This window comes from Haliaeetus albicilla, chromosome 3, assembly GCF_947461875.1.
Source record: "Haliaeetus albicilla chromosome 3, bHalAlb1.1, whole genome shotgun sequence".
NCBI lineage: Eukaryota > Metazoa > Chordata > Aves > Accipitriformes > Accipitridae > Haliaeetus > Haliaeetus albicilla.
Window position 1 is genome coordinate 75,083,642 of NC_091485.1, and position 27,713 is coordinate 75,111,354.

Here is a 27,713-nt window from a genome sequence, read left to right on the forward strand (position 1 = left end):
GCGCCGGTTGAAGGATGCTTCAAGGTAGGACCGGGACTGGGGGTCCCACTTGGAAGGGGTCTGGAAGGAACTGGTTGCATTGATGCTGGCGTCCCTGCGTCCGTCTTCTTCTACGGGTTGTTGTTTCCTTGTCTCTCTGCCGGGCAGGCTGGGGGTCTGTGTGAAACTAAGCGGGCAGGGAGGTAGCCTGCTGGGCTAGTGCTCTCTAGAACTGGTACCCAGTCTTCTCGGGGTGGAGAGGCTGAGCTCTGGTGAGCCAGCCGGGACCCTCTGTACCCTGCTGCTCTGTACACCCTCCCCTGTGCCCCTTCACCCTTCAGCCCAAGCTACAGCAGCTTAAGCATCTGGCTTCTGAGTTTGTGATGGCCACCACGATGATTGAGGGGTGAGCCTCGTCCCGTGCGGGAAGGACTCCGTGCTGTTGCAAGCAACCCAGTCCTGACAAACTTTAGGGAGGCTGCATGGTTGGAGAAAATAAATTGTGATTTCCGTGGCAGGAATGCTTCTAAGGCAAAGCTTGAAAGGAAGGCAGCCCAGGTGTGCAGCTGAGCTGCTGGTGAAGGTTCTCTGCTGATCCTTCTTCTGGAAGTGGGCAGAGGACCAGGCAGTGTGGGGAAGAGAGAAAGGAGACTTTGGCTTGGCTAAGGCAGAAGTTTCTCTAACAGAGACTTTATGGTCACACAGTGCTTGGCATTATTTAACTAAGCAGCTAGGAGAAAAAATGGTTAATTTGACGTGGCCAGACAGCTCTACTCCCTCAGCTCTAGGTGTTTGGAGTGTTATCTGGATAACACAGGGTTGGTGTAAGCCCTTTATCATCCATGCAAGTATTTTCGCATCTGAGAGTGGGCTTGGCTGCAGGAGGACGCAGCTTCCTTCCCCCAGGCATGTTTTATTGTATCTGCAACTAACCTCTCAGCTGGTCCTTTGGGGTTTAGGCCTAAAATTGCTTCCCTCATCCTCTTTCCAACTCCGCTGGCTGCTGGTTGGGTTACATTTTCACCTCATTTTTTTTCCCAGCCTGGAGTCAACTCACAAGCATCAGGATGAATCCTTTGGCCATGCTGGGAGGAAAGCTAGGGCCAGTCTACCTCCTGAGTCCCCCCCACTAAGCAAAACCCAGGGTTTGTTGATGCTGTGGTGCGTTGTTCATCCAGGTCCTCGTGGTACCACCCCCGGTTTCTTGCCCGAGTGTCATTCTGAGCAAGACCATGCTGCCTCCCTTCCCCAGAGGTGGCATCTCGTCATCGTCGGTGTCTGCGGTGGTGACATTTATAGTGCAGTTTTTCATGTGCCTTTGGAGCTCTCAGGACAAGAAGCTCCGTCCGCCTGTGTCATTAATATTATTTATTGCTACAAATCTCCCTTCTGGAGTCTTTGGCCCTGGCAGCTTGAAATATTTGTAACCCTGACATGGGCACAGCTTCTTTGCAGTGAAAAAGGACCATGAAAGGCTTGTGGGGGATGACTGTTGCTGCCCAGGCAGCCAATTTGGACTTGCCAAGGACAGAGTTTCCCTGGGCTGGGCCCTGAGGGTCGCTCATGTGGCAGGGAAAAGAAACAGTTTTCCTTGATTTCAATGAAGCTAGGGGCTGAAAGTGCTGTGTTTTGAATCAGTTTTGGAGACAGACATCCCTAAACCATGATGAACCTGTTCTGATCCAGCTCAAAAGCTGGAGTTCAAATTTGACTCTTTCTCTGCATCCGATTTCACCTGGACCCTGCTATTTTGACTAGACAGAGCCAGCCTCTTGCACTGGTTTGGCATGATACTGGTTGACCATAATGAAAGATTAAAACCTCTTAAATTAATGAACATAGACAAGCTTTTGAAGCTGTCTTTTCGTTTTGGTTTTACACCATGCCTAACTTGGTAGGGCAATGGTATTGACGTGCTCTGATGCTACACCTGCATCATTTTCATATGATTCTATGTTAATAGCAGTGCTAACAGAGAATAAGGGCAAAAGGAAACAGCAGAGCCACATGTTCAAACTATACCTTTGCAAACTGTGGCCAGGCTGATTAAGAGTCTTGTGGTGGTGTTTTTTCAATATTTCTTGGCAGTCTTGGCAATTTTTTGGAGGTGGGAGGGAAAGGGAGCGGGAGCCTGAGGATGCGCAAGAGAGCCTTTCACTCTTTGGTTGTCTCGTTTGAGTTTGGCTTGTGTTGTCTCTTCTGCCTAACAGCTCATGATTGGCCTTTATGAAGTCAATCAAGCTTTAAAGCTTGGTTCTTACAGCACTTAGGACCGTAGTAAGACTGTACAAATATATCTCTGCTCTCTCTCCCCCTACTTCCTAGCCTCATCTGCAGAGACAAGGCTGATCAGAATTAGGCATCTGAGCTCTGCTCTCATTTCTAGTGTTAGCGAAAGTTGAAAGGTTCTAGTGGCAAGGACTTGGATGGATGCTGAGTTTGTTACATCCATGCTGAATTTTTGGAACATCTCATCTCCACGGCAGTGTTTACTGACAGGCAAACCATTAGCTGGCAGGGTTTTACCTGTGTATTTTTGTGAGGTGTATTGTAACAGACCAAACTACCGACTTGGAAGCGTGCTGGCAAGGCAGGGGAGTGTATGCAGTGAGTAGCCCTGACCCTATGATATCCTAGGATGTTGGAAGAGGCTTTCTTCATTGTTATCTCCAGTTTGCATGAACGCAAAGCACCTTTTGTGGCATGCTTCCTACCCAAAGGGACAGTGGCTTCTGAGCTCCTCTCTCCACTCACAATGTTAACTTTTTTTTTCTTCCTGAAAACATCCCAACATTGTGTGTGCAGCAGAGGAGAAGAAATCCTTTTTACCCTGGGGAAATAACGAAGCGTGGGGAGTAGACTTTCAGCGTGTGACTTGGCTGAGCAGGCTGTGGGAGGGGAATCAACATGCAGGTCTGGTGTGATCTTGCTGTATCTTGAAGATCTTCTGTCTGAAAAGATTGCCCTGTGCTATGGGAGGTCTCTGTACCTCATGGAGAGTGTGCAGACACAAGGTGGGTTATTTTAAGGTCTCAAAACTCCATAAGGCCTTGCTTGCACAGGGAGTAGATCCAGGTTTTCCAGCAGCATGCTTTTTCCCTGGAAAAAAATGTTGATGTTCATGAATTAAAATATTTTGTACGAGTGTAGCAGTTCTGACAACATTTTGATGGGAAATTATAGCAGTGTTTCACTTAGATAAGACCGGAGCACTTTATTTGGAGAGGAACGTTTTAACATTTATATTCTACCATCGTTTATCATGTGAGATTTGGATTCTGGGTAAGAACAAAGCCTTTTGCATACCTTGAGAACAGCCAGTGCCCACATTTACAATAGTTTTCAGGTTTTGTTACTAATGATGCTGCTTCTCCTGCAGTGTTAACCCTTTGATTCAAAAGTTGGACCTTTGCGGTGAAGGGAAGTTCTCAGTTTTGCCCAGCTTGACGTCTTAAGGCATCAAACTACTGCCAGTTTGTACAGGGGTCTAGGGAAGACTTTATTAGACTGGTGTATCTGGGTGTATTGGCTAGGCTACAGCCACAGCTGTTTCTGTGCCTGTAAGTGAAATTGTGACCTTGGGCTAATCACTTCTTTGTTTTCTGCTTCCGTTTCTCCTGCTGCAGCACCCTTGCAGGTGACATCCCAGGCTGTGTTGCATCCACATTTGCCCAGTGCCCCAAGCTTGAAGGGTGCTACAGAAAAACACCAAGTGCTGTCATTTCCCTGACAGAGCATTAGGAGCCTCCGCTCGTTCGGTTAGCGAGAGCGGTGCCAGGGCAAACATTGCTGAGCTGTGAACATTTGGGTTTTTGAGGTCCAAATCCTCTGCAAGCCTCCCGCGCTTGTGCCGTTGGCACCTCTTCGTGCAATCAGCCTGTCCTCTCTGGGATGCTGCTGTGCGTAGAGTGACTCTCAGGATCTGATTGTGCCTCTTGCAGCACAGCCCTTGGACTGGAAATGTTTCCTAAGATTTCCTGGAGATTTGTGCTGTTACCGCCGGACTCTCCCCGGATACAGAGGGGCCAAAGTGGGAGTGATGAAGGGACGCTCCAGCTGGAGTCCTGCCCGTCTCTCAGGACAGTTTTGTGTTGAGATTGGGGAAGGTTATGGTGGGGATTTCTGGGGTTCGCCCATCTCCTGCTCCACATCAGGAGCAGCTGCTGTGTTTTCTCAGGGGTGCCTTTCCCTGAGGTCTGTGGCAGCCCGTAGGAGCAGGCTGTGATTCTGCAAATCACAAGCTGCTTTTCCCTTTGCTCAGCAGGGATGCTCTTTTCACTAAACCTGGTATAGTCCCCCTGACTTTCAGCAGGCATTGATAGCATGAAGAAGATAGGGTACGAACCAGCTGGGCAGCCAGTTTTCCCCTCCCACTCTCTCTTATAATGCAATTAGGAAGTAGAGAGGATGTGTCATGCCTTCAGATGGCCAAATGGGCCAACCCACAGTCCAGCTCCCTCTTAAAAGAATTGCATTATTTTTCAAATGTGGCCTCTTAGCAGAGGGGCTGAATTGTGATCCTACATCGTCGCTTTGCTGGAAGTCACCCGCTTTTAAACATTTGCTTTGTCATCGCTGACTTGAAGTCTGTCAGTATGCATTGCAGAGTGAATTTGGGCTAAATCTCTTTTGAGTTTGGAGAGGACCCGGACTCAATGTACAGATGATTTAAGTTGGGTTTTTACAGGAAGGGGATTACTGATAGAGCTCGTGCTGTGCTCCAGGTGCCAGGGAGCAGAGGAACCCCGGGTTAGTTATTTTGGTGGGAGAAGTGAATGGAGATTGCCGTTGCTATATGCTGCAGACAGATATCTAAGAAGGGATCCCATCAGCAAATAAGTGATTGGTGTTTGAACATACGTAGGTAAGGAATTGGAGACGATAGGAAATCCCTCTCAGTTCTGTGCTTCTAGGAGACACAACACTTGAATATATTAAAAGAAGACAGGTAGCACGCAAGGTAATAATAAGAGGATTTGGCTCAGCATAATAAGCAGTCATCTAGCATCCCACCTCCTTCGCGGCTGTCTGCGGATTCAGCTGTCTGTCGATCCAGCGGGTAGTTCGGTAGATATTCACAGCTGACAGCTTTCCTCCGCTGAGTTTCTGCTCCACGCTTGTGGATACGCTCAGGTCTTTAACTCACAAAGACAAAACTCCAGGCGGTGGGATTGCAGCAGCGTGGGTCTGCAGCTCTTCCCCCGCGAGCCGGAGCCAGCGAGCTCCGCGCAGCCCTGGCAGTGACTCTTCTGCAGGCAAATGCTGCATCACCCTGTATCTCTTCATCTGAAAGGGACGTGGGAGAGGAACATGATCAAGTGGCTGGGAGCTTAAAACCGGTGTGGGATTCGCTGCTTCAGCGTGAGTAATACCGAGCCAAATTCACCCTTCGGTGTAAAGCCAAGAGCAGCACTGCCATTAACCAAGGTACTCCAGGAGCAGACCAGGAGGTTAGTCCCTTGTCTTCAGCTGAAATTAAAGATTCACCGTGCATCTCTGGGATACTGCGTGTCCAGGCGTTCCTGAGGGGTTTGGTGCTTATTTTGAGCTGCAGTGCTTAATGGCTTGTTGCCATGAAGGCAGCTTAGCAAGTGTGACAGCTGCCCTATTACCCAGCCACAGCTTACTGCTCTGTTAAAGGAGGTGTGGATTTAAGCCAGGACACCAGGGTCTTCCCAATTCCCACTTGCCCCTTTTCTAAGAGCTCGGAAAGCAGCTCTCAGACTCAGTGTGTGCAGATTTGAACCATCGAGGGCCAGAAATGTGAACAAAGGGGGTGAGCGGTACCTCTCCGGGATGGTCTGCTCTGTATTCAAGCAGGATGACTGGTACGGTATGTGAGCGTGGGAGTGTGTGAGTAGGTGCATGGGAGAGGATGACGTGTCAGAGGTGTTTGGTGTGGTACCTCCATGCTGATGGTGAGCGGAGGTGAGCTCTGTGAGATGGTTTGACTCTTATCTCAAGGAGAAAAGACTGAGGGGAAAGGGGATAATAGTCTTCAAATGGGTAGAAGGTAGCTGCGGAAAGGGAGTAATCTGCTTTCTCTGTCTGCTGGGGATTGGACTCAAATTGCAGTGTGAGAGGTTTAATTTAGGCACAAGGGAAAACCTTCTGGCTGCAGGGATAGTCAAGCACCTAGCCTCCATCAGCAAAGGTTTTCTTGAACAGTCTGGGCACGGTTTAGGTGGCTTGGAGGCAGGCGAATGGGTGAGCTGAGCTTGGCAGGTCTTTTCCCACCCTCTTGCCTATAATTCTGTGAACTAGGTCCCCTTTGTGTCTGCTTCTTTCTGTGTAAAAGAGAGAAACGTGGCAGAGGTGTGGCACGTTACTGGGAGGTGGAGGAGCGGGATGGAGGCAGATGGGGAAGCCCTGGTGGGTTAGGGCACATATTTGGAAAAACCACAGAGTCAGCCCACAACTGGGGAGGCCACCTTGCCTGCTTTCCGTATCCAGCTGTAGCTGTTGATTCATTGTTATTTTAGATTTATAATGTGTTATTTGGACCACCACGTCACCTGGGAGGCTTCGGCTGTGGAGCACAACTTCAATCTGCTCTGTGCTGAACGAGCCAAAAAGCTACCCTGACCCAAAATAGGTGAAATACAGCTGAAATTTCCAGTTGAAGTACAAGGATGCTTGGATACAGGCGGGTGCGGGGGCACATGTAAACAGCGCGAGGGCATTAGTCATCGCGATCTGCAGTAAGTCGTGGCACATCTGCCGTTGTTAGGATCATTTTTTAGGCATTGCACCAAGCAGGGTTTTACAGAGGAGGTTTAAAGTAAGAGCACTGGATAGCTTCCTAAGTGTTTTTTGGGGAGGTGCTCCCAAGGCAAAGGACGGCGTGGGAGACATCACAAAGGTGCTTGTTTGAAAATGGTAACAAGTGGGTGATGGAGGCTGGGTTTCACAGGCTCATCAAGGGTGGGAGTCAGCGCATTAGTGCTAAATGAGATTATCTTCCTTTTCAAAGCAGTTCAAGGACTAAGCACATTGCGTTTGAAGAGTCAGTCGAACTGTTGAACGTTGCTTGTCTTTCTTGTATCGTTCTGCACCTGTCTCCGTAGTACTTTGGCCTGGAAAAGCCCTTTTTAGGTAATTTTGGCAAGCTGCTTCGCCACTGAGCTCAGTTGTGCCCTGCCTAAAGGCTTAGGTTGCCCTTGAATTGCCAAGCAGTGAGACATGGAAATTAAGCCATTATTATTTTTTTACAACATATGTCTACTCATTTAAACCGAAATTGAATCAGTTTCTGAAAGGCTTGTGCCCTTCATACTTTTGCTATCTATGAATAGCGGAGTGGACAAATCTACTGGCAAGATTTTGGCAGTAATGGCAATCTTTAAGCAAAAAAGGGCAATATGCATGGAAAACAAATGTCAGACTTGTGAGTATTTGAGCTTGAAACTTCCGTCTAAATGTTAGGACTGTCTGATCAGGAAACTGGGATTATGCTATGCGTGATAACAGTCAGTCAAAACGAAGTCTGCAGCTTGAGTGTTCACTAGCTATCTGCCCTACTAACCAAAAGGATATACAGAATATATTCAGTAAATCTGTGAAAGTAAAATGATGCTGCTCTTTTCCCATAAGCAAGACAATGCTTTCATTTTCCATGACAAATTGTTCTTTTTGCTCTTTTAAATATCGTAATCATGTCAGCCATTCCCCAGATGGGGAATATCCTACTACTAGGGCCAGTTTTGATCTTGTTTATATCAGCTCGGTACAGTTGTAAATCCAGGGGCTGTTACAGTTTTACTTCCCAATCACTCACCTGTGAATGAGATGGGTATCGGGGCCAGAAGCTGATTCCTTGAGTGCTGCTTTGAGATCACTGTCCCATATAGAGGGAATTAGCACCAGTAACTCCCCAGTAACCAGCTGTGTATTGCCCTGAATGGGTGGAAACCTGCAGGATCCCAAGGGCTCTTCAAATTGCAATGGGAATAAAGCTGTGTTATCATCGTAACAGCGTACCAATCATCTGCTAAATAGCTGAAATCCCTTCATCTCCTTTTCAGAGGTGAGCTCTAGCCAATAAGCCCCTGAAAGCCTCTGAGGACTGGTAATGAGCTGGAGACATCTTTTACTTCAAGGTTGTTGTTTCCACCCTAGTTTGGGTCAGGAGCCATTGCCAGCACAAGGATCTTCAGCAACTGAACAGTGAGAGGTGGAAACCTTTCCCTGGGTCCTACAGGAGAGGAATCACATCTGCAAGTAATGATTAAAGGGACTGAACGAAGGCAGGGTTTAAGAGATGTTTTAGGGATGGCTTGAGCAGCCTTTGCACAAGTATTCGCGGCTTGTGCTTTGGATGAAGCTTTTTCTTAAGGACTCGTCTTCAACAGGCAAGGGTGCTAGAAAGGGAACGGGAAGGCAGATGTTTGCTCCCCACGATGGTAGGCAGCAGGGTGATATGAGCATCTTTGACAGAAGTCTTCCGCCAGACACCATGGCCTCAGGTGTTCCCCCCGCTCCTCAGTCGGGTCTTTCCGAAGGGCGAGCACGGGGAAGGCACGTGTTGCCCATGCAGTGGGGAGAGCTGTCAGTCTGGCATCACTCACCAGCATGATATTGATAGAGTAAAACAAACAGCGGGCTGTTTTGGAATAGTTTGGTGAAATGCTGTCGCCTGGCATGGAACCAAAACACTGCTTAAATCAGGATAAACACAGTCTGGATTCCACCCTCATTTTCCATTCCCAGTCTGCCATGGAGTTATTTTATTTTAACTGTGTGTAAATCTTACCACATTTCCCTGCAAGGTGCTCAGCACTTCTGCTGCGAAGTTACTAGAGATGAGGGCACACTTGTGAAACTAGGGCAAGATGGGTAATGCAAGAACCGGCTTGCAAATCAGTTACGGGCTTTGAACTGATTATCCGTTATGAGTACACAGAAGGAGCAATCCCAAACAGAAAGGAGCAGTAAAGAAGGCTAATTTTTAATCTAGTTAGAGCATACTTCCATACTGTAAAATAATGATAATAGTAATAGTAACAGTAATAGTAGTAGTAGTAGTAATAATAATGATAATAATAATAATAATAATAATAATAATAATAAAAAATTCCATGGCAAAAGCACTCTAGCACTGTCCTGTAATTGTCCCTACTGTTTAATTGTTATAATGCTCCCTGGCTGTGTCTTGGCTTGTGCCAACTAGCAACGTCCAGCTGTGGTCCAGGGGATGGCATGGTCCATGAATATTCCACTAGGCAGTATGGACAAGCCCCCTCTGTTTTGAACGGTGAGTTTGTATGAACATTATCTGTACCATATCAATTCATCTCAGGGCAATGGAGTGGGTCCTGGACCATTTTATTTTCTAGGACTGACATTGCGAGATAGAGGTTTGCTGCTTACCGCAGTGCCTGTGCCAGCGGTACTGCACAATCTGATTAAAGTTCACTTCTGCCTCTGTGGTCTCAGAAGGAAAGAGCGCGTACCCTTAGAGGAATAGGCTGTTTTGATTATTACCAGCTTTACTGTGGAAAATGGTTTTATTTTCTCTTCAACATGCTTTAAAGGCAAAGGCTGGAATAGAGCAAGTCTTGCCATATGCATGAAAAGCAAAGATTTGAAAAACAGGCACTCCATCTGGCCAGCTCACAAACAGTTAAGCCAAAAGCTCTCTCCTCTCTCTCCTCCCTACCTTCCCATGTTAATACTGCGCAGCAGAGAATGAGATGCTGGTGCTTGATTGTCCTGACATAGCCCTAGGAACCCCCTAAGGCATTTACACATATCAGAAATCTAAGCTGAATTAAGCTTTGGAAGAGAGATGGAGGGCAGTATTATTCTTTTCGATTTCCAGGGGGTCGAAATAGGGCTCCAGGAAGTTAAGGCCAGTGTTTACAATCTAAAGCAGATGGGCTGAGAGGACTTTGAAAAGATTGGCTTAAATGATGGAGCCACGCGTACACAGTTGACCTGCGGGCAAGCTGGGAATAGACCTCCGCTCTCCTCACTTGCGGTCCCCTTGCTCGGCACGCTGGTTCCCAAACCGCAGCTCGCTGAGGGATACGGAGTGGCTCACGGCTACTCATCAGAGCCCTGTTAAACAGGGATTTCAGTAGCTTGGCCAAGCGAAGTGCAACGGGAAAGCGAGGGGGAGGGAATAAAGCATAATGTATTTTAAATAACGATAGTGAAACTGTTTGGGAACAGCCGGGTGGGCAGGAGGAGAGCGGTCCTTAGAGTTAATAGGGGCCTGATCCAGCCCTCCTTGATATCAGGACTGGATTTTGAGGCACTGAGAGCGCATTCTGGTAGTTCAAAGAGCGGTAGCAAGCTGACCGTGGCATTGACGACTGGCAGGTAGATAATGCGTACTGTTAACTCCTGTAATTCCCCACCAGCCTGAAGGAAATTATCCTGACAGTTCCTATTAACGAGCGGCTGCGTGACCACTCCTCTGCCCTGAGAGCTTCATCAAGGCTGTTTACTAAACGCAGATTGCCATGTTGTATCTTGAGAGCAGACTCAATACCGAGTGAAGAGTTAGCAATTGTTAATAAATAGTAGCATGTTAAGATGTCTCTCTGGGTGATTTTTGTGTACTGTAATTACATGAAATTGCCTGTTAGACTGGCCAAATTACATAAAAGGGGCCCTCAGCTCCACAAATGCGTTCCCGATAATGGGTGACTATTAGCTTTGACATGAGAAGCCTGTAGTTATGATAGGAAGGAAGCAAAAAGAGGTAGTAATTCTCTGGATCTGTCTTGCAACGACATGGGCTGAGCTGGGGAGGATGTCGGGTTGTTTCAGAAAGAAGTTCTGAAAAGATTATTTATTAATGATGCCACTAAGTGATCTTCATGCAGGGATCTCAAAGCCCTCCTCAGAGGTTAGAAGATGGAGAGGAAGAGACTCTGGGGAGACCTTATTGTGGCTTTTAAATATATAAAGTGTTATAAGAAAGGTGGAGAAAGATTTTTACCAGGTTTCATTCAGGATAGAGTTAAATTTCTCCATAGCACTTGTATGGTGCTGTGTTTTGGATTTGTGCTGAAAACAGTGTTGATAACGCAGCGATGTTTTAGTTATTGCTGAACAGGGCTTACACAGAGTCAAGCCCTTTTCTGCTCCTCAGACTGCCCCACCAGTGAGAAGTCTGGGGGTGCAGAAGAAGTTGGGAGGGGACACAGCTGGGACAGCTGACCCCAACTGACCAAAGGGATAAGACATACCATATGACATCATGATCATCAATAAAACTGGGGGGGTTGGACAATGGTGGGAGCTGCCATTGCTTGAGGACTGGCTGGGCATCGGTTGGTGGTGAGCAATCACTTTCTTTTGCATCCCTTGTTTTTCTTGGGTTTTGTTTTTTTCCCTCTCTCTTTATTAGTTTTTCTCCCCTTTTTTTTTTTTAATTATTAAACTGTCTTTATCTCAACCCACAAGCTTTTCCACTTTTACCCATCTGATTCTCCCCACCCATCCTGTTGCGGGGGGAGTGAGCAAGCAGCTGTGGTGTTTAGCTGCTGGCCAAGGTCCGGTCCACAACACCAGGGCCTCTAGTGACAGAACAAGGGCCAATGATTTTAAACTGAAAGAGGGTAGATTTAGATTGGACATAAGGAAAAAATTGGTTACGAGGAGGGTGATGAGACCAGGTTGCCCAGAGAAGCTGGGGATGCCCCATCATGGGAAGTGTTCAAGGCCAGGTTGGATGGGGCTTTGAGCAACCTGATCTAGTGAAAGATGTCCCTGCCCATGTCAGGGGGGTTGGACTAGGTGATCTTTAAAGGTCCCTTCCAACCCAAAGCATTCTATGATTCTATGAAAAAATGGCTTAGTGCCTCCTCGCTGCTCCTCTGCTTTGAGTTGAGTGAACCCTGTCATCCCTCTGATAATGCTGACCCACCAAAAAAGCTCCTTTCAGTTGTGGCCCCATCCTGCCTTCACTAAATCCCTGCTACTGGCCATATTTTGGGGTCCACCAAAAAAAGCTTGTGTCCTGCTCTTCCTCGCTCCCTGTCTTGCAATTAGTGGAAGAAATATGTCTTCCAGGAGGGGAAAACTGAGCCTTCCCTTGATCAGCTCCAATTTTAACCCAGGCCTCAGCAACAGGCATGCCCCGGCACAACCAGACAGCTGGACGTCGGTTCTGCTTTCATGGAGCACTGAGTAATGGTCAGGAGAATGGTGGGGTATGGACAACACCTGCTAATTCAGTGGGTCTGCTCCTTGGGTGCCTCACATCTGCTGCTTCTGCAGGCAAGTGCAAAGCCTTGCTCCTCTTGGTTCTGCAGAGTCCCCAGAGGTGGACACACGCATCGGTGACAACGTTGTCCCTTGAGTTGTGTCAAAAGCCTGGTTCTCACAGGTGAAGGTGTCATAGCGTCACTCATTTCCAAAGTCCCTAAAAGATACTGTATCTTGCTGCAGATTGCTGCCCTTTGCGGTGGCTGCTGTGCTTTTTGTCCGGTGGTTGTACTGGGGTAGAGTACACGGCTGGTGCTTTACCATACCACTGCGGTATATATGTGTATATACAAAGGGCCTGAGACTGAATGAGAACCCAAAATCCAACAGAATGGGGATTAAAAAATTTCAGGATGTTTTTGGCATGATGACAAGGGCATGTTCACCTCTTGGTCATTCAACACTTCTTCCTTTCTTACAGGACTAACATACACCCCTTTGTTTAGAAAGCTGTTCACTTTTGTGACTACTGCTAAAAGCATTATCTTCCAGCAATTTTTACAACCAGCTCTCTGCTTTGACAAGAGTTGTCCAACCAGAAACAAAATCAATACGAAGTGGCTTAAAAAACTTCTCAAGAATCGTGAAAAGCCCTTAGGCCAGTGGCACAGTAAAATGGTTCCTGAGCAATTCCTGGAGTAAATCACACCCACCTGGTCCAGTTCTTTGTCAGAAGAGTGGAGTGAGTCTCATCGCTCTGCGCTCATGACTTGTGAGGCGAGAAGCAGAGGGAGTTGGACTTGCTTGGTCTTGCAAAGGCAAATGTAAGGGGCAATTTAATCACCACCTACAGGTGCCAGAGGGGCAATTACAAAAGTTATAAACCCAAACTCCTCTCGCTTGTGCCTGATGATTTAAAAAGGGGAAAAGCCACAAACTGTAGCTTGGGAGGTTTGTGTGCAACCTTAGGAAAAACCCTATTACCAGGAGAGTGCTGTGGCCCTGGAACAGTCACCAGGGAGATGAGAGCTCTCCATCTTTGAGAATTTCCAAGACTCATCTAGACAAAACCATGGCCAACATCACCTGATGTTAATGATAGTCTTGCTCCAAGCAGTAAATTGAATTAGAAGACTCTAGATGTCCCTTGCAACCAGTACTTCTGTAATTCTCTCATTTCATGAGTCTTTAATTTCAAATGTGCAGGAAGTCAGGCTCAAGGCAACCATTCTGAATAGCAAACACACTTCTAAAAACAAATAAAGCGCAGCACCCCAGATTCCGAACTCATATCTCTGTTTTAATTTGGGAGCCAAATAAATGGTTTAATTTTTCGGTGACTTTATTAGTATGATGTTATACCTATAAAGACTTTCTTCAGCCTTTCTTGGTTTCAAGGATGGAAAAAGCAGAAAGAACAGCTTGCTTGTAAGGTCTCAGGCAAACTGCATGGCATTAAGAAATACCATTTTTGACTTTGTTCTAATTGGACCCTGTTTGACCCTGGAGCCAGAGCAGGGTAATGGAACAAGCATGATTCGAATGAAGTCGCTTTTCACAGTGTTGTGCAGAAAGCAAGAGAGGGAAAGAGAAATGCAGAGAATGTAAAAGGGAGAGAGCCAGAGAGATGCATTAAGAGCAAGAAGAAAAGGCAGAATATGTCATGGAAAATGGCCAAAGGAAGGGGGGGAAGAAGACAAAGGAGAGGAAAAAAAAGAGGGAGAAAGGAAAAGAAGGAAATAGAAGAGAGGAAAAAGGAAACAAAGTGAAATTTTAAATAAAAAGAGGAGTGTCCTTCTCCCCTGCCAGGCAGAGCAATGAGGTGGTAGGACAGCAAGCAGCCCCAGGCAGTGGCACTCGTTATTTCCATCCCAGCTGATGTCATTGATTGCTTCTCCTCTCCCTTGTCATGCTTGGTGACAGAATCGCAGGACTTGCGACTTATAATGACCTGCTCTGTTCCTGCTTGGCCCAGGCAAAGATTTTCTTTCAGGCTCCAACCAGGCACAGATTTATCTGTGATTCAGGGTGTTCTGGATGGCACCCATCAACAGACGTGGGGTGGTAGTGAGGGGCAAGGCAGAGTCTGAGCTGTCTGGGACCATCACCAGTCCAAGCAGATGGAGACCCTGTTCCTGTCCTGTCTTTTGCAACCAGTTTGCTCCTCAGCTATGGTTCTGGGAAACTCCCCTAGGACTGCTTTCTCTCTCACCTTGAGAATGCCTTGCTGGTTTTTTGTTGGTAGCGTTATTACTTTTTAAACCAACCTTGCTTTTCCCCCTCGTTCTCCTCCAAGGAAATTTCCCTTGCAAGGCTCAGATCCTACAGCATCCGACCACCTTCTGTCAGGGGGTTTAATTAGTCAGAAGAAATAAAACAAGCAATGCTTCGTTTGCCAAAGGGAAGAAGTGGGGGAGGGGGAAAGGAAGATAGGGAGGACAGAGAAACCTTAATAATGAAGAAAGCAAGCAGAATCCTAAGCTACATGGGCCTAAGCCTTTAGGACTTATTATTCCCAAAGGAGCGAGCTCCTGTTCTTATTGCAGCCAGTGTTTTTTATGGTTATCCACCCTCGTGATGCCAACAGAAATCCCATCAGGGCTGGACCAACCTGAAGAGAGCTTCATAGCATCTCTTCAGCAAAAGTCCTTCTGGTGGGCATGGATTTTGTGAATGTTTGGCTGAAGGATAAAGAAGGAGGTGCAGATCAGGGTGTTTTCTGTGGGAAGGGCTGCAGATAGATACCAGCTATTACCCACAAGTCTGGCTTCCACTTGGCTGGTCGTCATTTGTGTAATGCCTTGCCAATGAGTAAACTTCTGACCTAGGAATGGTCCAGTACATGCAACCTCTTACTTAGCTGATGGAGGATCTAGGAGAGGGTTATAGGTCATGCAGGAAAGGGGATAGGGAAGGGAGTGAAAGAACCTGAAGTTTTTGGGGGTGGAGGGATGTCGGAGAGGATATGGAAGGGAGGGAAGTTAGGATTACTGTGCTAGAGATATAGGTATGTAGTCTGCTCCTCTCTTAAAATCCAAACTCCATTTATTCTCAGATGATTTAGGAATTAGTTATATGTCAGGCTTTTTTTGCTTTAATGGAGCTCCTCCCCCACTTTTATCCAGTTACCCATGAAAAGCCAGTGAAACGAGACCTACTTAAATCAAATGTCACAATCGATGCTCATCCCAGGCCACCATTTGTGCGATGTGAACTCATATTGCCGTAAGGGGGGAGTGGGGAGAGAAAAAGGAGTGGGAGTGAGCTCGGAGCAAGTAAGCAAGGAGCAATCCATGTCTGAGTAGCTTGTGCTTCACAGTGCATTTATCACGACCATGCATCTTTGGGGTGGGACAGGGCTGTTGCCCACCTGGGTTCTGTAGTGGAGGAAACAAAGGTGACAAAGGGAGAAGCTGTGATTTCGTACAGGAGATTGCATCTCTCTCTCCCATACCCTACCCCAGTGCCTGACTAAATCAAAGGCTTCTGTTCGCAGAAGAAAGTCCCTTCCACATTTTAATTTATAAGGAGCAAGGTATGGTTTTTCAGCACTCACAGTGCCTGGAATATGTCCAATTTCAATTTTGTTTGATGGAAGATGAATCAAAATGTTGATATTTTCATTGAAATTTCTTTATGTTTACCTAGTTTGCAAAAAACTGCTTCTAACCTTCCACAAATATTTGGCAGGAGTAAATTCTCAGGGTGCGAATACAGTCATATGAGTTGATGTTAAAAATCGCAGTGAGGCAAGTCTCGGTAGAAGTTTACAGGAAGAATCCACATGTGAGCTGAAACATTTTCCGTGAGTACTTTGGGAAGCTCTAGGTGGAGGGAGATGCAGGACATTGCTAGATGGATTGGTGAGGCTCAGCGCCATGTTATTCTTGCAATTTCTGCACAATTGCTGGTAGTTAAAAGGATTGAGATAATCCAGTTGCATTATTTCAGCAAGTTGAATTAGGATCGGCATCCAAACCCTTTGTGCATATCTATAGTGTAGTTTTGGAGAGTCCTAAGCCTCCTGTTTCACACAGCGAACTCAAAGAAGCTGTAGAGGTGTGCTGGGGTAGTGGCATGTCAGAGCTGATACCGTCAGTAAGGAGGGGACATTGCAGAGAGGGAGCACCACACTGCAGTGCAGGTTGGCTTCCAAACCGTAGCTGGTCTGCATCCAGTAAAGATCCCTCAATCAACCTGTATTCCTTTGGGTGTATATGCCAGTTGGGCTTTCAAGCCATTGAATGTGTCACTAAATTTTGTCTCAGATCCCTTAATCTCTTGTGCCAGCCTTCCCAATAGCTCCTATGGGGTTCAATGCAGCAGTATGGTGAAAGTTTTGCTCCTCATTAATTCCCCCCAATGAGATTCAAAATGTGAGAGGTGCCCTTTGTCAAATTATACAAGTAAGGAGGATCTTCCCAAGCCCTTCAGACTTCAGGGATAATTCAGCTCAGATCCCAATGTATTGCCGTCGTTTCTCTCTTCTTCGTGTTGGGCTCTGCAGAATAAACCTTTGCTGACTGCGGGCCTTGAGTCAATGGATGCATGCTTGCTTTGCCCATGTGTTGAGCTGGCCAGACTCCATATAAGCACAGCACTGAGGCTTGCCTAATATGTTTTGCTTTGCAGAAGGCTCAGTAGCCTGAAACAGAGCTGCAGTAGCCCCAGCTTTGTGGTGTCCTGCTGGTTGGAGGTTCAGGTTGACCAGCCTCATGCCTGCCAGCAAAACGGTGTAGACAAGTCCTTAGAGGACTGCCTGTTCTATTCCCAAATTCATGTCTAATTGCATTTTTTTTTTTCCCTATGCTAAACCCTTGCTATGTCAGAAACCATCTCATCTCCATGGTTGTAGCGATAGGTGTTGGTACTGCGCCAATCTAATGACAACCTTGACTGTGCTCCCACACCTCTGAATACTGCCTAATCGCTTTAAATAGAGGGTTCTCGTGTGTCTGCTGCACGGTGGGTCTCTGCTTCTCTGCCTTCACGCCAGCAGAGATCACTGATGTGGAAATGAGAAACATGCCGGAAAAAAAGCCTGCAGCAGAGAAAACCAAGTGGGATCCAGATCCTCGCTCTAAGCTGAGACCAGGGGAGTTGAGCGATATTAGTTTGGCAGATGTTGGCTAGTTACACAGTTAGTCCCAGTGGCGCAGAGAACTAGATTAGGAGAGGTTATAGCATGTGTGTTTGCTCTTGACGTTGCAAGACCTGATGATCAGCAGATCTTTTGTGTTCAGACAGGAAAGGAGAACCGTTCCACACCAGACTTTCCAGTAAGGACCCCTGCATATGAAGAAATGCTTTGTGTAGTAGTGTAAGAGTAGTGACGTGATGGATGGTATGACTGGATGCTGGTTTCCTGGGGAGGATATATATCTTGTTTTCTCTTTGCTTGCTTCATCTCCTTGTTTTCCAGATGGATGTTTGTAGTTGGTGGAAAATTTTCACCTTCTTTTCATCCTCGCAACCTTCATCACTGCCATTCCCAGAAGAGCTCATTTGTAATTGTTCTAGTGTAGGCAGTGCCTTCTGCTATTTCCTCATTAATTATCTTCAAAGTTTCACACTGGATATGAAGGGCCTGATCCTCCTCTTGCAACCCATGCCTTTTGCACACCTGCCTCCGCATGGATATCAGAGTTGTTACCCAGATATAACACTGGTGTGTGTGGGAGCAGAATCAGGTCCAAAAAAAGGCTGGGTCAACCAGAAATAGATCCTGGTCTTCTTTCCTCTTTATTTGTATGTGCAGTGCAATGGGAAGGTCAGGTGAGTTGACACACAAACAATTCAGAGGAAAGTTCTTGCCATGAAATTGAGCTGGTAGCATTTGCTGAGCATCTTCTTTTTTTTTTTTTTTTTTTTTTTTACTTCTTTTTATTTAAATTTTCTTACTTTCTCTCTTTCAGAACATGGAAAAGGTGCTGGTCCCTTCTGTCACGTTAATTGTAGGCTGTGGAGTATCTTCGCTGACACTTTTGCTGTTGATTATCATTTATGTCTCTGTTTGGAGGTATGGCTTTCATTCTCTTCTCTTCTTGTTGGGGAAAGTAACTGTCTCTTGATCTACATGGATCCTGGAGGTTTTGTTCTCCTGTTTTGGGTGTCTGGTGCCTGAGGAAGAACCATTTGGTAATGAGTGGGTCCTGCAAAAAGTCATCATAGTAGCTTAGTTGGCATTATTCCTTCCTTTTAGTGCCAGAGAAATTAGTACAGTGAAATTAGTGCCATGACCCCATGTAGTCACATTGTTCCATTTTCAAAAGCTGCGTGCTGTTTTAGATGCCTTGTATACCCCAGGAAACCTTGTTCGCGCAGAGGTGGACATGCACTGCCTCCCGGCAGGCAGATTGCTTCAAGGTATTCCTGGTTGGGTCTTTGATAACATCAAAACATCCACGACTTGTTCTGAAAACATCTGGCCTGAAGGACAGACAGCGCTTTTCAGGAGCTTAAGGATGATAAACCACATGGTCTAAATAACTCTCCAACCTCTTACCTATGTTTTGCCTTTAGCTTCGGATGCATATGGGATTCCTCAGTACATCCCATTGCAGAGAGCTCCTGTACACCTATAAGCAGGTCAGGTGTAACCCTAAATTTTATAATTTATAGAGGCTGAAGTGATTTTGTAGCAAAGTTTTATTGAACAAAGGCCCACATTGGCCCATGCCCCTGTTAGATATGTTTTGGTGAACTGTATAAGCTGGAAGACCCGAGGTGTGCAAGGGATTCTTCCCCTGTACTGCATTGAACAAGGTCTGAATTTATACTACGAGACCCATGCCTTTCCTAAACCCATGGAAAACATTCTGAGAGCTTCATGACTCTAAGCTAAATAAACCAAAGAAAATCAGAACCAGGTAAATGACTGTGAAATTGAAATCGAGTGGCCACAGAGCATATACTGTTTGGATATTATTGGTGACCATTTTGGGAGAAGGGATCAGCCTGAGGCTCTTATTTTGTCAAATGAATCTTCTTAGTAGGAAGGAAAGGGTATATTCAGTTCGGAGTTGTGAATTGAGATAACTTTTTCTACCCTTTGACAGAGGAAAGAAACGAGAGTTAAAAAATAAGCAAAAATGCATCTTTTTTGTTGATACTGTGACAGTGCATAGTGGCTAGTTAATTATGGCAAGTGCTACGAGCTGAAGACTGATCATAATAACGTTTATCTAGAACTCAGGTTTTTCCGTGCCTGGGGTATCATTGGATCTGCTCAAGTCCTTGTCCTCTCCTGCTTTTCCTCAGGCTGGGCAGCACTGGGCAGCGCTGGTAGGTGACTTACTGGTGTCACTGGTGTCAGGATCAAGTGGAAAGTTAGGCTAGAAGAGTAAACAGCAAGTGTTCGAGCCTCACCTTCTCTTTCCTATCAGAAACAAGTTCAGGGTCTGAAACCCAAGCTCAGACATGAGGTTGAATCAGTTTGGAGCATGCCAGTGTCATTTGGAATAACATGATGTATTTTCTTCCAGGAGTGTGCCCCTCAATATTTACTGTTATTGAGGACAGTAAAGTTAATTACCTGCCCTGTTTAAAATACACTCTTTTTAATTTCTCATTCCAGCCTTTGCGTTATGTCTATGCCCAAAATGATCCACATGAATGGGGGGACATGTTTATGGGAGGCTTGAATGGGCATTTCTGAGCTAGCCAAGGATGGACATGCATTTCCAAGTGATCCTGAGACCAGCTATATCTTGATTAAAGGGCTCTCTATCCTAAGTCTCTCTGTGTAAATATTTGTAAAGCATGATCAAGTGATCTCTAGAATTTCTCTCTGGTGCGCTGAGTTTGTTTCATTTCTTCTCTGTAGATCATGTTTTCATGTTTTCTAAACTTCACAGCATTCCCGTGGCTGAGCCCTGAGCACTCTGTGTGGCCTTTTTATTTTAGGCATAGCTGCTGGACATGAATGTGCTGTCCTATCAATGGTCTCAGGAACATCATATTCAAGTCAACATTATCTCCTGGCTCCCACTTTGTTTTGCCCTAGACGTTATATAGTCTGATAGACAACAGCTGGAGGAATGCTTAGAAGTGGGATCAGCAGTAGTATTCCAGCTGTTGTTGCAAAAATAGAGGAGCAGCATCAAAGTGGTTCTTTTTCACCATGCAGGGGAGAAACTCCTCATGCCCTAGCTGCCTGGTCTTCTGTGGAGAGCACTCACCAGAGCTCAGCTGTTTCGGAGAGCTTTGGCCGGGAAATTTCCCATTCAGACCTCTGGACAAAGGCATCTGGAGCATGCATACATAGACTCAGCCTGAGTATGAAACACTTCTGATGAATAAGCTCACTGAGGCTGACAATCTGGAAACTTTCCCAGAATTTTGCCCAGCTAGGGTTTGTTTATACATGGGAAGCAGAAAGAAAGGGCAGGGGAGAAAGAGGGAAAGGAACATGGTAAAGAAAAGGGGGTAGAGTAAAAGGGAGGTGATCCCAGCTTTGGGCTGCATATCAGAGAGGAAACGAATTTACCCTCCGCTTCCCATTCCAAACCCAGAAATAATGGTTGCTTCTTAGTGGCACCTACTCAGCCATCGGCATGAACGGCGTGAGCTTTTTGATGCAAGCGATCACTTCAGACGCAGCCAACTTGGCACCGTCTCATTGAAAACTGGACGTTGTTTCTGTTTGACGGCTGTTGGTGGCCTGTTGGTGGACTCACTCCAGTTCCCAGTAGACAGATGGCTGCAAAAACTCTGCTGCAGATGGTGTATCTCTGGCCTTATTAGCAGTCTCAACAGAGAGGTCAGTGACACAGTGGGCCATAGAAGTGGGATGACCTTGTTACATCTCAGAAGTGGCTGTCCTGGGTCACAGCTGGAGACACGATCTGTGTGTGGGCCACGTGCTCCACCACCCATGTGGAAAAAGAGGGAGAATTGAAAGAAAAAGATCTTCCCTCTTGAAAAGTGACATGAAAATTAAAAACTGGGGAGAAAAGCAACTAATCAAGGCTCAGAACAGGTGAAATGACTTAGTACCGTGTTTCTCTAAGTTTTGGTTCGTACCACTCCTTTCGAGCAGCTCCTTGACACAGTAGTGTTTCGAGAGCCCCGATGTGTTTTCCATCCCTAAACTCACTGCGGTTCAACAGCCTCTGGAGTCAGTGACCTTTCCATAGCATGGAGATCAATGCCTGCTATCGAATAGCTCTTCCACCAGCCCGTCAGCATGTGGGGTACGGCAGACCTTTTTCGCTGGCGGCGGCTGGGTGAACACTGTATTGCTGAAAGATAGCAGTGCAAGCTTTTCTCACTCCCTGCCCGTCGAAGCCTGAGGATTGATTTAGTGGTTGTCAATGAGCTCTCAAGGGGCTTTTAACGCTTGCTTTAAACCCAGGAGCTCTGCCTTTGCCGAGAGATGCTGAGGCACTCGGTGGCCCTGGTGGGAGGTAGCAGGAATGAGTAAGTGCCTGCACGGAGAAGGATGTGTGTACACACAGGGAGAAAGCAAGAGTGACTCAGTGTTTGCGGAGAGGAAGGGAGCGGAATGGGGACAGAAAGACAGACGGAGGGGTTTTTCCACCTTCTCCATCTGTCTTGGTTTGCACAGGGCTTCTCCACATCCTGCAGGACCCCGGCCAGAGCAGAAGTTCCCTAAATTTGCAGTGAGTTTTCCCCTGCTTTGGATGCTGAATACAGCATATTTTGCTAAGTGGGCAGACTCTGTCTATCAGCCAAGGGGTAGCAAGACAGCAACCTGGAGTAGATCTGCCTTTGCTGGAGATCTCTCCTTTAGCAAAACCCATCAAGTTCTGAGTATTTTCCCTCTCTGATACAAGTTCCTGACTTCTTTGGGGGTCTGGATAGTAATGGTGATATCTTTCTGTGGCGCATCCTGCTCTGGAGAAGAAGAAATGGAAAGAAAAAAGCAAGCACGGCAGGAGGCTGTCTTAGCATAAGGGGGAACTTCTGATTGAGCTGAAACATAACAAGGAAATGTTTGATAGCCAAGCCAGGCTACCAAGGAGGACTGAGGAAGCATTGCCCAGGAATGCAGGATTGAATTAGGAAGGTCAGACCTCAGCTGCATTTAAAACTGGTAAGGGATGTGAAAGGCATCAAGAAGAGTTTCTGTAGGTCTGTCAGCACCAAAGGATTACTCAGGAAAGTGTTGGCCCAGTGTTGAATGGGACAAGTAGCCTAATGGAGAAAGAAGTTGAAAAGGTGAAGGTACACAGTGCCTTCATCTCTTGTTCTACTGGCAAGGTTTGCTCCCAGGCACCCAAGTTCCTGTACCTAGTGGCAGAATCTGGGGAAGAAAATACTACCCGCTGCCAGGGAAGAGAGAGCTGAGGACTGTTTAAGTAAGCTGGACATTCGCACATCCATGGGACCAAATGGGATGCATTGAGGGTGTTGAAGGACCTGGCTGGTGTTACTGTGGAGCCACCCTCTATCATCTGGGGAGGTTCCTGATGGCTGGAAGAAGGCAAATGTTACACCCATCTTTAAAAAGGGCAAGGAGGAGGATCCAGAGATCACCTGGCTGGTCAGCCTACTTACAGCCCCTGGGAAGATTAAAGAGCAAGTAGTTATAAAGGTTATTTCCAGGCAAAATGATGGACAAGAAAGCGATTGGGAATAGACAGCACAGATTTATTGAGGGCCGATTGTGCCTGACTGACCTGTTTCCCTTTTGTGATGGGATGACTGATTGTATGGACAATGACGAGAAGTAGGTGGTGTACGCTTTGACATTACCAAGGCCTTTAACTCAGTCTCCCAGAACATCTTTGTATCCAGACCAGGGAACTGTGCACTGGATTGGTGGCTTTGAAGGTGGCTTAATAGCTCGGTGGAGTTCATGTGGGCTTAAATGGTAATGTTCAAAGGTTTGAAGCCTAATCAGGAGCTGGTTACTAGCTTCATCTGACAGGGGTTGATACTATGACCAATACTGTTTAATGTGTTCTTTAACAGCCTGGTGATAGGGAAAAATACACCTTCAGCAGGTTTGTGGATGACACCAAATTGGGAGGAGTGACTGATATGCTGGAGAGCAGCACTGTCATTCAGAAGGACCTCAGCAAACTGGAGATACGGGCTGGAGAAATGGTATAACAAAGACAAAGGCACAGCCCTGCACCTGGGATAGAATAACCACGTGGAGCAGGATGGGCTGGGGACTGACTGGTTTGGTCATGTCTCCACAGGGGAGTCTCTGCAGGTCCTAGTGGGCAAGGATTTAGAAATGAATCAGCAGTGCACCCATGCAGCAATGAAGGCCAACATTATATTGGGCTATATAGGCAAGAATATAGTCAAGAGGTGAAGGAAACAGATTATTCCCTTCTGCTTGACTCTCTTGAGGCCACATCTGGAAAAGTGTGCCCAATATTGGACTCCCCCAGTACAAGAGATGGCAGCACACTGGAGCAAGTCCAGTGGATGCTTAGCGAACTGGAGAACATGATGTAAAAGGAGACAGAGGGAACAAGGCTTGGTTAGCTTGGAGAAGACTAGGCTGTTAAGGAGGAATCACGGAGAAGTCAAACAACTTGCAGAGGTATACAGCCAAAGGTCTAGAGGCACCAGCTGCAGCAGGAAAAAAATCCAGCTGGATATAAAGAAAAATAATGCTTCACCATGAGAGTAGTTAAGCACTGTAACAAGTCATCCAAGAGAGGTGGTGGCATTTCTGTTCTTGGTGATTTTCAAAACCTGATTTGACTTTGAAATTAGCCCTTTTTTGGGCAGAGGATTGGACTGGGAACTCGAGAGGCTTTTCCCCAACCTAAATGATTCTGATTCTGTGATTCTGTATGTTGCCAACCCACATCTCATTCTTTAGAGTTTCAGGGATCTGGGGAACAGGATGGACTCTCAGTACATGAAGGGAAGCATGGAGAAAGGAGAGGCTTGTTTAAGGGGGGAAAAAGTCTGAAGACAGCTGGATTATCTTCCCTTACATTCACATACAGACTATGGTCAACTAATTTCTTACCTTTTTTGACCAGAGACTTGCAAAGTGCACGCTAATGCCAGTTGGAACATAGTGTTGCTACACAGATTTATTACATCTCAATCCCACCAGGACAGATTCCAAATCTCCCTTTCTATCCCCTCGAAGCTGCTGACTGGAGACTTGATATTTTACTTCACACAATCAAAGCGTAGGTAGATCGATGGCTCGGTACCCTCCAGCCACAAATGGAATAGGATCCAGGTGATGCACAGCATTTTATTGAGTCCCATGAAAAGGGGAAATTTTGGATCAGATTGGCCATGAAAGGAACCAGAGGCTCATTTTGCAGGCAGTCAGCCCAGTTTCTAGCTGAGCTGGAAGCCTAAATTTTATAGTCTGTTCTGGGGTTGGGTGAGTTTCAGGGAGAACTACCTATAAACCAGGTTTCCAACAGACCAAGTATAAGTTCAGGCTACTTTGCATCAGTGACTTTTTTGTATCCAGGAAAGCATATCCTCACTGTTCATGTTTGTCTGAAGGTAAAGCTCAGAGGGAAGTTAAAATCAAAGTTTTGCAGCCTTCAGTAGGTCTAAAGCACAGATCTACCCTTGGCAGAACACATGTGTGTAGTAAACTCATCCTGCCCACCTAGTCAGAAACTTAAAACTCTGCAGCCAAAGCACGACCAACTCACTCTTGCTAAAATTAGTTAATGAAATTAAATTCCCAATATAAATAGTTGATGTGCTGGAATATAGGAAATAATCCTGCATTAGCCTCCAGGGATGAGCTGGTTGATTAATAGATCTGTTTCTAATTTCTGTAAGCATCAGTTTCTACTCTTCACTCATCTGGTATTCAGGCAGGACACTTGCCGAATCACTGAGATTATTCACGTGTATGAGTGTTGGTATGGTCAGGTCCTGAGTCAATCCTTGAGGACTTGCACTTTTGCAATTCATTTTTAATTTTATTAGATACATAAAAGTGCCTTCAAAGAAATTTTCCTCCGTAGCCAGTGGTTTGAATTAATTGTCGTGCACATAACCTCAGCAGCAAGTTGGTGCTGTGCTGCACGTTGCATATCAGAAATGACAAATAGCTTGCTGCTGCAAGGTGCTGAAGGCAACAGCTTCCTAACCTGGATCCCTAATGTCCCAGACCCACAGCTGCAGTTACGTATTTGGCCTAGTTTTGAGAAGCGTTAAACCTCTCCGTCTGGGGAAAAAAAAAACCAAAACCACAAATACTTCTCACTTCAGGACAGGTTGTTAGGTTAAACAAAGGGGAATGCTGAATCACAAACACTTTGTTGTGAAGGTGCATGCATTCGTAACCTGCTTTCATCGCCAGCATGCCTGTGGCTCTTCTTATTTGGGAATCTTTCCATGTGTTGCCTGTATGTTTTCTTTCAAGCTCCTTTTCAAGTCCGCTTTCAAGTAAGGAGAGCTGAAGAAGACTTGCAGCACTCTACTGGTTTAGGAGCGGCTCAGACTTGGGACCAGGCTGGCCCCTAGTTTGTTGACTCATGCTCATAACTCCAGCATTGATGGGGGAGGATGGAGAGATCTGTGGGCTGAGCACTACACCCAAGCTCTCCCTGCTCCTTTTTCCCCTTGTTCTTGTCTGTTTAACATACAAGATCTGCAAGAAATGGGCAATCTCTTACCATGGCCTTCTGTAGAGCCTGGCCCAGTGCAACCTGCACCTGGTTGATGCTTTTCAGAGGTAACTTAATGCGAGTTGTAACAGGGTGGATCTCCCTTCCCCTCTTCTCTTGCTGCAGGTATATTCGCTCAGAGCGCTCTGTCATTCTTATCAACTTCTGCCTATCCATCATCTCCTCCAACGCTCTCATCCTGATCGGACAGACCCAGACCCGGAATAAGGTAGGAGATCAGTTGGGCTTTGTTTGTTTGTTTGCTTTTTCCCCTGATTTAGCACTGAAATGATCCATTCAGGCAGTGCTTCCTCATTTTTCCTCCATCTGTTAATTAGCGACATGTCAAAGACACAACTAAATGGCAGATTTCAATTTTCTCTCTCGCTCTCTCTTTGATAATTTGTCAGCATCCTCGGGGCTTTGATTAAAACCAATGTGATATTTTTGAATATCTGCCTAGAGTAGCTGGCACATGGCACAGTGAAGAAACATGGTTATCTGCAAGGCTTTAACCATTTTATTTTCCAAAAATTACAAAGAAAGACAGATTGAGAAAAGGCTTTAAAAAAAAAAAACCTATCATCTCAGCAACTTTTATACTCCGAGCTTAAAGCGCTTGGCAGATGTTAACAAACACAGCCACAAAAACCACCTTTTTTGGGGGTAGGAAGTGTTGCCAGACGCGCTGTGCATGCTGCAGAGCCGAGGGCTGTGAGGGACTCACTGCAGATCACAGTGTGACTCCAGCAGTAAAGGCAAGACGTAATGTGGATTTTCAAGCTACATGCACTGGTTGCACGTACATGCCTTCCCACGTTAGAGACCCAGCCAGAGAGGCGCGTGTTGCCTGTATGACTTTTCTCCGGCTAAAGTACTTTCAGTTTCTCTGTTGGTGTCTGGCGTAACAAATCACTGCTCATCATTGGTATTTTCTTGTGGTATATTTTCCCATCTCCCCAAGTGCTCCAACCATCCTAACTCCGCTAAGCAGAAAAGTGAGGCAAGAAGTGTCCTCCACTACTCCTGCTGCCAAAGTCGCAGGCAGAAGTCAAAATTTAGTTTTTAATTAACAGTAAACAGTGACCAGCCAGTTTTTTCAAGCCCCTACTTTGGCAGCCAGAGCATGCTGTCACTTTTGGAAGCATTTCTGCAGAGAAGCCCCAGGGTTTAATGAATCACAGAGACTCATTTCTATGGAGGGCCCTTTGGGTTAGGGCTAGGTTATGTTTTAGGGAAAGCTTTACAGCTGCTGGAGTCAGATGTGTGTAGAGAAGTGTGGAGAGATGCAGCCAGCCCGCTCTGCTCCTATTAAACAAGTGGCCTTCAGATATTAACTTCGCAAAGCAGAACTTTCTTTCACGGCCAACATGATTTTCGTGGGGCAAGAGGTGGAGAAAGGGCGAGCTAAGTTCTCATTTCCCCTGAGTGCGTTGTCTGCAGCCTCAAGTGTGTGCTAGGAGCGTCTTTCTATAGAAAGAAGCACTGAGGGATGCTCAACATGGCAAACCATGGCTGGACCTCCTCTTCGGTTAGTCTTCTTCACCGCAGGACAGGAGGTGGATGTCTTCACCCTCTCCCACCCGCTTCAGAGCACAGTTGTGAGCCCAGATTCTCCCTCGTGCTTTTTCTCACATTACTCTGGGTGTTCACTGTCAGAGCTGTTAGTGGGGATTCGAAGCTCCCGGCTGCAATTGCATGAAGCAGATTAGCTCTTTGCACATACATATGCATGAAACACCATAAATAGAAACGTTATTCTTGGATTTCCGCTCAGCCATCTAGTAAACAGTCTCTGGCAGGGAACAGAGAAAGAAAACTATACAAAGAAGAGACGAAGGAGTGTAAATTAGGAATTTATTCACATTCAGTTATTCATAATGGAACATTTTAAAATGTTGGTGATCGACTTATAATTGCAGTTACTGTGGGAGAACTTCTATAGTATTAGTTTCCCTGGAAATGCCAAATTCTCCCTTGATTTTCATCCAT

At 46.2% G+C, this 27,713-nt stretch overlaps 1 protein-coding gene across 9 annotated transcripts in view; it reads left to right on the plus strand.

The window, feature by feature from the left end:
- The window catches only part of ADGRB1 (adhesion G protein-coupled receptor B1), a 284,292-nt gene that overhangs the window by 196,947 nt on the left and 59,632 nt on the right, over nt 1-27,713 (plus strand). For all 9 annotated transcript variants that reach the window (XM_069780159.1, XM_069780156.1, XM_069780162.1 and 6 more), the window contains 2 exons: nt 18,054-18,157; nt 25,848-25,950. In XM_069780159.1, coding sequence (XP_069636260.1) covers nt 18,054-18,157; nt 25,848-25,950 — 207 coding nt within the window. The remainder of the gene's footprint in view (nt 1-18,053; nt 18,158-25,847; nt 25,951-27,713) is intronic.